This window comes from Cryptomeria japonica, chromosome 3, assembly GCF_030272615.1.
Source record: "Cryptomeria japonica chromosome 3, Sugi_1.0, whole genome shotgun sequence".
NCBI classification, from domain to species: domain Eukaryota; kingdom Viridiplantae; phylum Streptophyta; class Pinopsida; order Cupressales; family Cupressaceae; genus Cryptomeria; species Cryptomeria japonica.
Genome location: NC_081407.1, coordinates 976,427,806 through 976,441,098, shown reverse-complemented (window position 1 = coordinate 976,441,098; position 13,293 = coordinate 976,427,806). Strand labels below are relative to the sequence as shown.

The 13,293-nt window shown below is 36.5% G+C and overlaps 1 protein-coding gene across 2 annotated transcripts in view; it reads right to left on the bottom strand.

The window, feature by feature from the left end:
* Window positions 1–13,293, bottom strand: part of LOC131076215 (uncharacterized) — a 61,477-nt gene that overhangs the window by 41,904 nt on the left and 6,280 nt on the right. The window contains exons 3-4 of one of the 2 annotated variants that reach the window (XM_059217077.1): window positions 3,091–3,214; window positions 2,692–2,793 (exon numbers count right to left, since the gene is read on the bottom strand). In XM_059217077.1, the coding sequence (XP_059073060.1) occupies window positions 2,692–2,793; window positions 3,091–3,214 (226 nt within the window). Of the gene's footprint in view, window positions 1–2,686; window positions 2,794–3,090; window positions 3,215–13,293 lie in introns of both variants that reach the window. The other variant, XM_058013289.1, reaches the window with a different exon arrangement.

Here is a 13,293-nt window from a genome sequence, read left to right as displayed (position 1 = left end):
TCTCTATACTGCAGATAGTGGATCTTTGTGGGTACTAACTCCCACCGTGGTTTTTCCCATTTGGGTTTTCCACGTATAACCTCGTGTCATATGGTTTATACTTTATGTGGTGATTGCTTACTTGGTGTTATTTCTTATATGCCTATTGAGTTTTAAGTTGGTGAAATTGATAATCAGATTTGTATTGTTTTTACTTGCACTGATTCACCAAAGACTTGAACTCAGGATCAAACTTGAATTTCAATGTTTCACCTTTACATTTAATCTTTGAATTCCACACTTTGAATAAGGATTTTCCACAAAATTGCAACTTTGTCTAAGGATTTTACAAAAAAATTTCCTCATTTTCCATTCCTACCAAGGTCGAAAAATCTGACCTTGACAAGGAATTTTCCTCTTCAAGACATTGAATTCCTTGGAATTTTTCACCATCTGCAACACTTTAGCAATTTCAAAATCTTATATCCTCTTGACAACATTCCCTAACAACTTTGGGGACATTTTTTGCACTTTTGACAACTATGACAATATTTTGCAAGATTTTATAACTTTGACGACTTTTGACAATTTTTAGCAATTTTAAACTTTATTCTCAATCCTGACGTTCCATTCAAGGATTCTGGACTTGAACTAGTCTTCCAAAAAGTTGTGAAGTCCTTTTTGTCTTCATTCGCATGGTTGAGTTCCTTCATCCTTTGGATTGTTGTCAAATCCTTAGATGTCTTGGTCTTGATCCTCCCTTGTGTTGATGAAGCATGCATCATCTTCCTTGCATCATTGTCTTCCAAGTTTCTTCATTTTTTCTCAAACTTGAACCTCGAATTCCAAACTTGATCACAGCCCAAGGACAAACTTTTGCACTCTAAGTCACTTCAAGGATGGATAAACACACTCTTTCCTGAACTAACAAAACATAAACCCTTCTCACTAGCAAAGGACTAAAACTATTGCCAAGTTAAGACAAAATGCTAATCTAGCGAGTGAAAAAGTGGGGGTCCCCATTTGCAATGGGGCGTGTGTTTTTACAACACATGTCCATGTATATGTACCATTACCAAGTGTTGACAATATCAAAAAAGTCAAGCTAAGATTGAGTTATTCTATTTGTGACACCCTTTTCTAAGCTGGCAAAGATTGCATTAAAATCTGCCCCCAATATGACTATTTCTTCCAAAAGCGATAGGAGAATAGCAGAAATTTGTTCCCATACCCTTTTTTAAGTGTACGTCCTACAATCCTATAGATGTTAAAAAGACAAAAATAAAGATTTGACAACCATACTAACCTGCCAATCTTGCCCAGCAGCCATCCATGTGATTTGAGTCATTGAGTGGGGCCAGAGGATGCCCAAACTGCTAGAAACCCCATTAGCTTCCACAAACTAAGCTTGACACTACTTCCATTTTGTATAGTTGGATATGAGCATCATTGTAGTTGAGCTTAATTTCTTGCAATAGGAAAAAATCCAAGCTAGCTACTAAATATTAGACTAATATTAAATAATTACTAGAAGATAAAGCTTACAGTTGTAATAATGTCACCTTAGTGGCAAGTGTTTTTCTTTTTAGTTCGCTAATTTTAGCGTTCAATGAGTCATTGAGTGGGGCCAGAGGATGCCCAAACTGCTAGAAACCCCATTAGCTTCCACAAACTAAGCTTGACACTACTTCCATTTTGTATAGTAGGATATGAGCATCATTGTAGTTGAGCTTAATTTCTTGCAATAGGAAAACATCCAAGCTAGCTACTAAATATTAGACTAATATTAAATAATTACTAGAAGATAAGGCTTATAGTTGTAATAATGTCACCTTAGTGGCAAGTGTTTTTCTTTTTAGTTCGCTAATTTTAGCGTTCAATGAGTCATGTCATGTTTATCGGTTTGCATGGTTTCATCCTCCAATCTCTGTGTAAGGAGAAATCTCTTTGTATTTGTTATCCTGTTAATTAATAGAATACTAAAATATTGTGTTCTGCTAATTTTTACAATATGGTACCAAAGTAGGGGGTCACAAATGGGAACGCATTGGCCTAAATCATTTAGTTTGCTCCATAAATATATTTTTTAATTTACATGTTTGCAGTCAAAGACTGGCCATTGCTTTTAGTTGCCATGCACTGTAAGTAACGGAGGTTTTATTGTAAATGTTTATCTATCCTGATTAGTTCTCTTGGAGGGAAACAGCCTCTTAAGCTGAAGCTTCCCACTGATCTGATATCTCCATTCACAACTACAAGAGATAACTTCAGTCTATATATCAAAACACAAGAAACACAATCTAAGGCACACCAACATTTTCAATATTATTCAAGCTTGAACCACATCAACTTTTTTCAACCTGCATGACATGCATCATATAGTTTTATAAAGTGCTCACATCATACTTTGGATACTTCACAACAATAGCTAGAAACAACAATACTAAATGTATTAATACTCATGCAGTGAGGTGGATAGCCCCATGATAGAAAAACTAAATAAGAAAAGCAATGTAACTACTACAATATTCAATAACTACATAATATATCCATTGAAGCATTTTCTTGAGCTCATACATTTTACTGTGTAAGCAAGTACTATGTCACAGTAAGCTTGAAGAAAAAAATTGTTCCAATATTCGGTAATGTCCTTAAATGAAGGTGGAAAAACGAACATTAGAGAACATTCAGCAAAGAATCTTCTTACCTCACCTGATAGGTGACCCGAGCTGCCACATGAAACAGATAGTGCCGTTGCAAAAGATGATGCAAAAATGTACAACTTCAGTAACATAGAACTGGTGCGCCTTCGACCTTGCAAAAATAATAATTGTTTCAAATTATAAAGAATGATTCAGTATAAGTAAAAGCAGAATATTCATAGCATACCCGCCCATATATCAGAAAAAACATATCAGGAGCAAGTTCAACAATAATAAATATCCATACCAAGATCAAGAAAAATAAAGCATGCTACATAGAATAAATAGCATCTCATGCAGGCTGTTGTCAATCACCTATTTCTTCCCTGATGATTGCAGCCAAGATCAAGAAAATATAAAGCATTCTACATAGAATAAATAGAATCTCATGCAGACTGTTGTCAATCACCTATTTCTCCACAAATGATTGCAATAATGCCACTTGTAATTGAAATGAACACAATTTTGCTGACTTCCCTTCCTTTTAACATTACCAGTGCTACCCATAGTAAGGCCAGTGCCTGACAAGCAACCTGTAAACTCACAAAATTGCAAACCAAACAAAGGCAGTAATTAATATATTACTTTTGGATCCTATGCATTAAAATAAGCCATTACCAATGGGAACAATTTGAAAACATGATAAAGTCAACTAATATGCAATCTTGACACCAAATTTCCTAAGAAATGGCAAATCCTCCTCAGAAATGAGAAGTTCATTAACATACTTGATATCAATCTTAGGAATCCAGCAGCCTATCTAATATTTATCATAATTACAGTTTATCCGATGTAGCTTTAAAATATTACATGACAAATTAAGCAAACGAATATAAAACTACACATAACATCTGTGTCACAACATGCTCAAGTCTTCCAATACTCATCAATTTGCATGTCAAAAGCATCCAACAATTGCATTTTTTATTGGATGCATATCGTATCTCATTGTTTTACTAGGAAATGGCAATCAGTTTGCATCATTGCATTACTCTAAAAAGAGCATCAAGAATCAAAATGAAATTTGTTGAATCCAAAGAGTCGACGGTTTTAATGTACACCTGTATTTAGCCCCCTTTAGCACCTTTTCTAAAGACCTTAATTGCTGTTACATGAACCAGCTTGCAGTTTTCATAATAAGACAATTACTTCAATAGTATGCTTGAGAACCCTCGACCTCTGTTTTACCAAAAAAAAAAGCCTTGCCACTGGGGCTACGACTCATTTCAGTTACAGTATGTCTACATTATTGTGTTACTCTAAAAACATCATCCAGAAACAAAAGGAAACTTTCCGAATCCAAAGATTCAAAGGTTTTAATGCACACACCTGTCACTAGCCCCTTTAGCAACTTTTCTAAAGCCCTCAATTGCTGTTTCAAGGACCGGCTAGCATAATTCATAAAAAGACAATTAGTTCAATATTTTGTTTGAAAACCCTTAACCTCTGTTTTATCAAAAAAATGCCTTATCACTATGACTACAAGTCATTTCAATTATATGTGCCCAGAAACAGTGATTAAAATTATCACTTTACTTTAGAAAGTTTCTTCCTTTGCACAACAGGATACTAAAAACAGATTATATCAATGATATGTTCAAGAAATATTCAATTTGGTTGAGGATGGTATATTGTGATTGACTATAAATATTGTATTTGTCTCACGTTCACTTACTGTCCTATTGATGTGTCTTTCATGCACATGCGAACACAAAATAAAATACCAAGGTATCTTATCCCCTCTTGAACAAAGTTATTTGAATGTTGAAGATTTGCCCAAAGATCAATCGAAATAACTCCAAGGTTCTTATATGTAGGGTCTCTACGTGTGGATAAGCTTTGTTGGTGTGATGTGATTATGCTGGAATCACAAGGGGACTTGCGTTTGTATGCCTGAACGTTTAATCTACTAGAACTTGAGTCCTAACTACTCACCGGGATAATAAAGAAATAGCAAAAGGTGAAGGGCTCAGAAAACCTACTCTAAGACCTAGAATGTAAGAAGATGGATGAACGACTAGGTGGAGTCCTACTGGGCTAGGTCTCGCCATCAACTAGAACAATCTGACACCAGCTCAGTGCAATCTTCTAAGGAATGCTTCGAATATGTTCAAATCATTATTATCATACATTGATCACCATTCAAGTTAATGCATGAACAATAGACACATAACAATTTGAAGTTAAGCTCATAAATGTCAGTTGACCACGCAGGGTGCACTTACAATCAGTAAGAGGCTAGTGGTTTGGACTAGGTGGATTCCACGCGAGTGCATACTTCCTTCATTCAATCTAATCATTTACCATCTAAAACGAAGATTCAACAAGAAACCATGCATATTGCAAAGAAACAACACACTTCACCATAACTTCAATGAAAATGGAGTTCATTTACAATCAAGGCAACAATTTCTTGCCTTCTCTTCCTACTCTACTCTAATTGCTATTCCACTATTCTAACTACTAACTCTTGACTATTAGCTATTCTCACCTCTATTAACTAACTATTAACCTTTACAAATGAAGAGCCAGAGCCTTATATAGGGAGCTCTTTACATTTCAATGGCTCTGATTGATTTAGAATGAATGGCTAGGATTTTAAGATGAAAACCCTAATTAGGGTTTGTTACAACAAACTCCTTTAGCCAATAAGAAAATTACATTTAATGCATGAGAACCAATGGGAAACAAGGGTAGGTACATTGAAGTTTGTGCCTTTGTGCATAATTGTGATTCAACGAATCTGTACACGCTGAGGTGGAGACTTCTGATTGGAGTAATAGTGACTGGGATGCCACCTTGTCTGGTAACTTCCTCTGTGATGACCTTTGGTCGATCCTCCTTCGTCCTTGATGTATTTGAGAAACAATGTACCTTTCCTTGGCTCTCCTGTGCTTGACGAGGCTTCTTCACGGTCAAGTCATTTCTTCTTCTCTGCCATCTTGTGATTTCTTCATGTGATAGAATGAGGTCCTTGAGGATGGTCAGCTCCATTGCTTGCAATTGTTGATCATTTGAAGTCCTTCCACCCTAGCAGCACCTTGGGTCTCCTTCCATGCATTTAAGGCGTCCCTAATGATGATGAGGTTTGAAGAGGCCGTCCTTGTCCTTGCCCAATCTTCTTCCAACTGCAAAACAAACAAAAGGTGGTGTCAAGCACTTATGATATATTCATCCTAACATGGTGTTTCTCACTTCAAACCATTAACAAGAAGGCATTAAGATCAATTTCGCTTTGGACCCTCTGGAAGGACAGGCCCTATAATGAAATTCGCTCTGGACCCTCTCCAAGGACAGGCCCTATAATGAAATTCGCTCTAGACCCTCTAAGAGGTACAAGAGCGAATTTAGCAATTTCACTTAATTCCCTATTCATAAATCGTTCTTCAAGGCATTAGACCTCATAATTGTGCTCCTTTTAGGTATAGACAAGTCGCTTGCTCCCAAAAATTGCTTAGGAAAACAAAAGACCTCCTAGGAATTTCGCTCTGGACCCTCTAAGAGGGTCAGGAGCGAATTTGGCATTTTTGGAAAAATTCTTCACATTTTGTGACAACTCACTCAAATGCATGCCTAAGGATGCCTCTAAGTTCAATCCACCTCAATCAACGCTAGGATTAATACAAAATTGGGAGCAAAAGGAGGTTTCAAGAAAATTTGCTCTGGACCCTCTGGAAGGGTCAGGGGCGATTTTTGTCTTTTAGTCTCAAATTCATCATTTCCTTTGCTTCAAATCACTTCTCAAGGCAAGTATACATCAATCTTCTCTCAACCATGCCTTAGGAACCAAGTTTTCGACCCCAAACAAGGAGCAAATTATATTCATATATGGAATCGGGATCGGGATGACATTCCAAACTACTTAAGACGAATTCGCTTTGTCCTTGATGTAAGTGGTGGGCCCTAGGAGGACATTATGCATTCAACCAAGGTTTGATTTAGCAACTTGAAGTGCGATCGGATAGTACTCAAAAAACACCCTAGGAATGATCTAAATAACTCCTAATCACTCAATTGACCTGACCTCTTGAGGAGATCCACCTGACTTAATCCCTTCAATGCAAAGGCTAAGACACTAAAACGACTCACAACAAAACCAAAAGGGCTAACCCAAGAAAGCAAAAAGTGGGGGTCCCCATTTGCAATGGGGCGATGTGTGAATACGTCACAACATGTCCCACAACTAAAACAGCTCTTGTCAAGACAAAATATCTATAAATTTAATGATTAAATCTAATTTTAAGCCAAGCTATTTGACATCTATCATTTCTTGTGCTGACGTACTACAAGAATTTTGTTGTTGATCCCATTTATTACCCTTTTAATCTTCCAAATACTTTAAGATTGAGCTTTATTTTGTGGGACTCCAAAAATCCATGCTCTTATTATAGCCTTATCCAACCTACACTTCAACAACTATGTTCTAACAAGGAAATTTAAAGATAACCTCCTGTAGGAACCTATGATGATAAGTAATGACATGATTCACCATTACAACATTTTGTAAGCATCGATTTGTACAGAAAAGCTTTGAATACCTCTCACACACAATTTAAGAATAATGCATATTCCGTGATAGACTGTATCAAAAGAAATTCCAACAGTATTAAACACCCCTCTACTTGGTCAAAACCCTTCAGTATGATAAAGACCAGTGACATTAAATGCACAACTTTACATGCAAGACAAACATATATACAATTTTTTTACTGAGACGTGTTGATTTTTTAACCATTTTTTACTTCTATTACATGATTTGAAGAGAATTTATTGCAATTCTTGCAAATCAGTGACGGTTTAGACTGCTCTGAATGAATTATAATGGCATTAATGTTGTTGCAATAGTAATTAATGAATTGTTTTACTTTTAATTACCTATCCCTGCAGTAAACTCAAACTTGGTTTATTTCCTTGTCCCAATATGGAGCTCGATGCTGGCATCAAAAGTATTGCGAGGAGCACTATATATATATATATCAAACTTGGTTTATTTCATTGTCCCAATATGAATTAAGATTTATATTTATATGTATGCATCTTTTATAAATATATAAAAGATGCATACATATAAATATAAATCTTAATTCATATTGGGACAATGAAATAAACCAAGTTTGATATATATATATATAGTGCTCCTCGCAATACTTTTGATGCCAGCATCGAGCTCCATATTGGGACAAGGAAATAAACCAAGTTTGAGTTTACTGCAGGGATAGGTAATTAAAAGTAAAACAATTCATTAATTACTATTGCAACAACATTAATGCCATTATAATTCATACATATATATGTCTGTATGTACATACAGATACATAAATATGTGTATAGACATGCATATATGTATGTATCTGTATGTATATATATACATACATACATACATGTGTATGTATATATGTATGTGTATGTGTGTATATATATATTATACATAAAGATATTATACATATCTACATATATAAAACTCCTTTTCCAAGTCGGACTAAACTCCTTGTAAGTGGATTGATTTTGATCTTCCTACAGCCTAGACCTGTTAAGTTTGATGGCAAATTTGCATGCTGTATGTGCAGGTACCATTAGAGTCCAAGAGTAACTGTCTTGTATTTTATTATTGAGTGACTGAGTATCTTGTGGAATAGTGCATACTTGTTCTTGGAGACTATCGTGGCCTTGCTTTTATGCCCATTTGACGATGCACTTCTCAGATGACAGGTAAATCTGATTTCTTGCATACCCTAATTTTTTTCAGCTACTTCTCTTGCATACCCTTCTGCATTTAATCCCTAGCATATGATAATTTTTCATTGAGATTTGGTGGTGTTGTTTGTGTATTTTCAATCAAAGCCAAGCTTTGTATTTTGTGCTTTGAAACACAAAGGCAGCCAGCATCTATGTGATGTTGCTCACTTCTTGTAGTGCGTGCACAAAAAAGAATAACTATTTACTTACCCACAACGGCTGCAAAAGTTGTGAATTTGTGAGGGGTGTTGATACTTGCCCACAAAATGCATGATTAGAAATTCCATTTAATTAGAGGCTTCTCTGCTGTCAAAGCATTTTTTTCTCAAGTGAGGAAGTCATTGCTAGGATTTCTAGAGATGACACTTGTGCCCATATGAAACTTTTTGTATTGTGTCAAGTTGTACGCCAAAATCTAGTCGTTTCTCATCCATAAGTCAAATCTTTGTTCCTAATGAATGTCAATGTGGCCCTCATCATTTTTTAGCTAACATCTTTGCAAGGCCAACGAAAGGAGTTATTCAATGCAATAGGCAGGGTGGACAAGGAAACTCAAACAAAGAAGAGATAGCAAAGGCATTCTGAGGCAGGGAAATAATCATCAGGGTTTCCAAAATGAGCCTTGATAATGGAAATGTACAAGGATTTGAAGTTGGAAAAGGATACAAAAGTGGTCAGGAGCATGTCAAAAAGAGAATGCCATGCTCAAAGGTCAAAAACACTCTAAAATGAAATCCATGTAATCAAGCGCAGGCCAAGGAGGGGAACGTCATTTTGACGAATTTCAAATCAAAAAGATAAGTGGTAGAAGTGTAATGTCAATGATGAATTAGAATGTGAAAATCACTTTAGTGACTTAAAATGCACTTTTTTGCTCAAGTGGCAAAACTAAATGTGAAATTATAAGAAAAAGTGCATCATATATCATGTTTACAATTGATCCTAATAGATTTAGCCCCTCTAAACCCAACCATGGGATCAAATTAGGACCAGGATGTACGCACAAAAGATGATAGCAGAAGCTCTCCAAAATTAGAAAGGGGCTTGCAAGACTCAAAGCTTTACTACCATGTTGAAGTCTAATGCAGGAGCATCACTAATAACGGAATCTATTTTTGCAATTGACAGTTTGTGGGATGTCAGATGAGCATTAGATGGGGCAGTACCTAATTTAAACTTTATTTTCGCACCGTTGGCTGGTGCAGAAACAGGAACAGATGTTTAATTTGTTTTCAGAGGTGTTTCAACCTATTTTTGGTAAAAAGGGAGAGGATTGCTCTCAGCCCCGATCTGACAAGTGAATCTGAAAGAGAAGTTGTCTCACGATAATGAGACTTCACAATTTCTGCTCTTAACATCAATAATGAATGCAACAGTAGTCATGATTACCAAACAGATCGCAAGGAACCAAGATACCATTGCAGGCAAATAAGATAACAATCACCTTATGAGTCGATCCTCTAGCAGTAGTTCCCTCCAATGCGAACATGGTGAAAGGGTGCATTCGGCAACAGAGATCTCAATCTGGTGGCAAAGAGATGTGCCCCACTCAAAGAGTAACAACCTCAAAGAAAAGCCACAACCATCCAAACTCGATAGAGGAATATAAGAGGACATCACCAGCATTTAAGAGGATCATGGAACCAATTACTTAATACTGGATAAGACATTGAATATACAGCAGATCGATTGATTATTACTGTTTAATATGAGTTCCTTTGTATATAATAGCATGAATGCTGCACTAATGAATATACTTCTGCAACCTACTGATTGAGTAATAAATTGCTGTTATTATCGTATCACAGTAGCCATTAAACTGCATCTGATTTGTGTTAGTTGTATGCATGATACTGGAATCTTTCCTATTTTTTGAGTACTTCCAGCCATGTTAAAAGGAAAGAAGGCCTACAAGAGGGGTACGGTGATGGGGCACTCCTCTATGTACGCCACCTCTATGAGGAGTCTAGATGATTCCATGAGGCCAGGGGGGTACAGAGGGTACTGCCCTTAGGCCTAGAGAAGATGGCTTCCGGGGCACCCTATTGTAACCTCTTTGCCCTATCATGGTGCATCAAGACAAGGAGACCAATCATAGAGAGAAGGAAAAGGATGGCAAGCTGAGGGAAAAAGGGAAGTGGACACCTCACGAAGTAGACCACCTCATATGGATGGCATGGGCCACATGAGGCCAAGAGGAATGGTATACCCACTCTTGGGCCTAAGGTAGAGGATCCAAAACACTCTATCGAGGTCACTCTCTCCCATGCTCTCTTATGATTGGGCCTTCCAAATATGTTTAATGCTTTATGATTGAATTGATAATTCTGTCGTGGATTTACTAATGTTCAATTATTATAATCAGCTTATTGGAATTATTGTTGTTGTAAATGATTTCTAATCTATTTGCAGGGTTTCAATCAAGTGAAGGTACACTCTAAACCCACTTACTTGGAAATTGAGAATTATGGCAAATTTAGGGCATTCCCAATTAGGGGACGTTACAGTTGCAAATATAAAAAGAGGATGTTATGAAACTTTCTGGGAGAAGATTGGACTTTAGAATCATAGTTTTGGTGTCTGAAAAGGAGTCTTTGGCATTGCAAGAAGATATAGTTTTGTATTAGGTCTGGTTGTTAGTTCGATGGAAAATATTAGAATTGTTAGTAAATTTTGTAGCAGGTTTTGTCTTGTTTTGAGTAAGTGAATTTTTCAGGTCATTTATCTAATCATAGGAGGAGATATGGAGTGATGTATGTCTTATTAGTTCAATAAAATGTCATCAAGATTTTAAGGTGTAAATGTGTTTTTGTTTGAAGTATGTGTTTAATTGCAAGGATTGGCTGTCTTTCATTGGGTACTTGGTCCTTGCCTGCATCAATTGGTATCAGAGCAAGGTGATCCTTGGATTGAGTCTGTGAGAAGAGCTCTGCTAGTGTTGGAAAAGATATGCAAATGAATTTGAAATGGGGTGCTGGTAGACAGCGTGAGAGAATTGAAGCATCCAGAACTGCAGATTTAGCTCAAGGAATGAGAGATTTATTAGCAAGATTGGCTGCAATAGAGACAACTCAAAGGAGGGGAGTTCATCTTGAAGATGTGAGTGATGAAAAAGGAGAAGTGACTCAAGAAACTCAAGGACATGAAGAAGAAGTGGTGGATGCTGCAGAGACCAAATTTCTCAAAGCCATTACAAAGATTGAAGGTACACCTAGATTAGACATATTGTATTATAATGGAAGCTTGAATGGTGAAGAACTCATAGATTGGATTGTAGAGATGGAAAGATATTTTGACTATGAATCTACAGAAAAATCCAAGGTGGTAAAATTTGCCTGTATAAGGTTAAAAGGCCATGCAGCTTTATGGTGGGACTATGTACAGACTAAAAGGCAAAGAAAAGGGAAAGAGAAAATAAAAAGTTGGAGTAAAATGATTTTGAAAGGTTACTAAAGTCACTAGAGTGGTTTTCAAATTATGTAGGGTCAAGACGAGGCAGGTTGGGCATTGGGCTGGGTCGAGGGGTAACCCTTGGCACAACAACAACAACAACAACAACAACAAAAGGTTTCAAAGTTGAAGGCCAAATTCTTACCTTCAGATTATCAGTGGAGTTTATTCAAAAGGTTACCAAACTTGAGACAAAGGGTAGCAGATGTAAAGGAATATACTGAGGAATTCTACAAACTCACTATAAGGGCTGGACATGAAGAAGATGACCCGGAAAAGATAGCAAGGTATGTGAATGGACTCCGTTTAAATACTCAAGATGAAAATAGTTTGTTGAACTTGAGAAGCATAGACGAAGCCTATCAAAGTGCTTTATAGGTAGAAGAGAAGTTATCTAGAAGGCAGCAAAATAATTCAACAGGAAAAGGAAGGTCCACTATTGGAAAGGAACAAGCAAATAGTAGCAAGGAACAACAAGCATATGAAGAGGAAGTAAGCACTTCACAAAATAATGATTTCACTCAAGGTGCAAGGAACAACAAGCATATGAAGAGGAAGAGGTTATTTATAGAAGAGGTAGAGGAAGAGGTTTTACAAGCTCGTGATATGAATGTGGAGAAGTTGGGCATAGGACATTTGAATGTCCTCTAGTACAAGAAGACAATGGTAAAAATTGTGTGGCCAGAAATCATGTTGCACAAGCAGATGCAGAAAGTGCTGTATCACCTCAGCATATAGAAGAACCAGAACAAGGAGAAGCATTAATGTTCAAGAGAGTGTTACTAAAAACGGAGAAAAAAAAGCAAGATCCTGAACAAAGAAGAAGTTTATTTAAGACTGTGTGTCAATCAGGTGGAAAGTACTGCAAGGTAATTGTAGACAGCAGTAGTACAGATAATTTGGTGTCACAAGAAATGGTGGAGAAGCTGAAATTGAAAAGGACGAAGCATCCCAATCCCTACAAGGTTTCTTGGTTGCAAAAAGGTAATCAGCTCTTGGTAAGTTAACAAAGTTCGGTTAGTTTTCAAATTGGAAATTACAAAGACGAAGTTATGTGTGATATAATGCCCATGGATGCTTGTCATATTCTTATGGGTAGACCCTAGCAATTTGATAGAGAGGCTATGTATGATGGAAGAAAAAATACATACACTATTGTTAAGGATGGAAATAAATTTACTCTAACCTCATTTAAGGAGAAAAATTTGAAATATTAGGTAGTCCTATTGTGTGTTTAAGCATGGAGAAATGATTGTTGAAGACAACAAAAGAGGTTGCGAATAACCAACATGAAGTAGATAATGGCAAGGAGAGGAGTGGTATTGAAGGTAACCATAAATTTTTCAAAGAGGTGAAAGAATGCTCAAGAGAGGACACTAAATATGCTAGCTTCAAGAGTAAAATTCAGAAATTTTCAGTTGGAGAT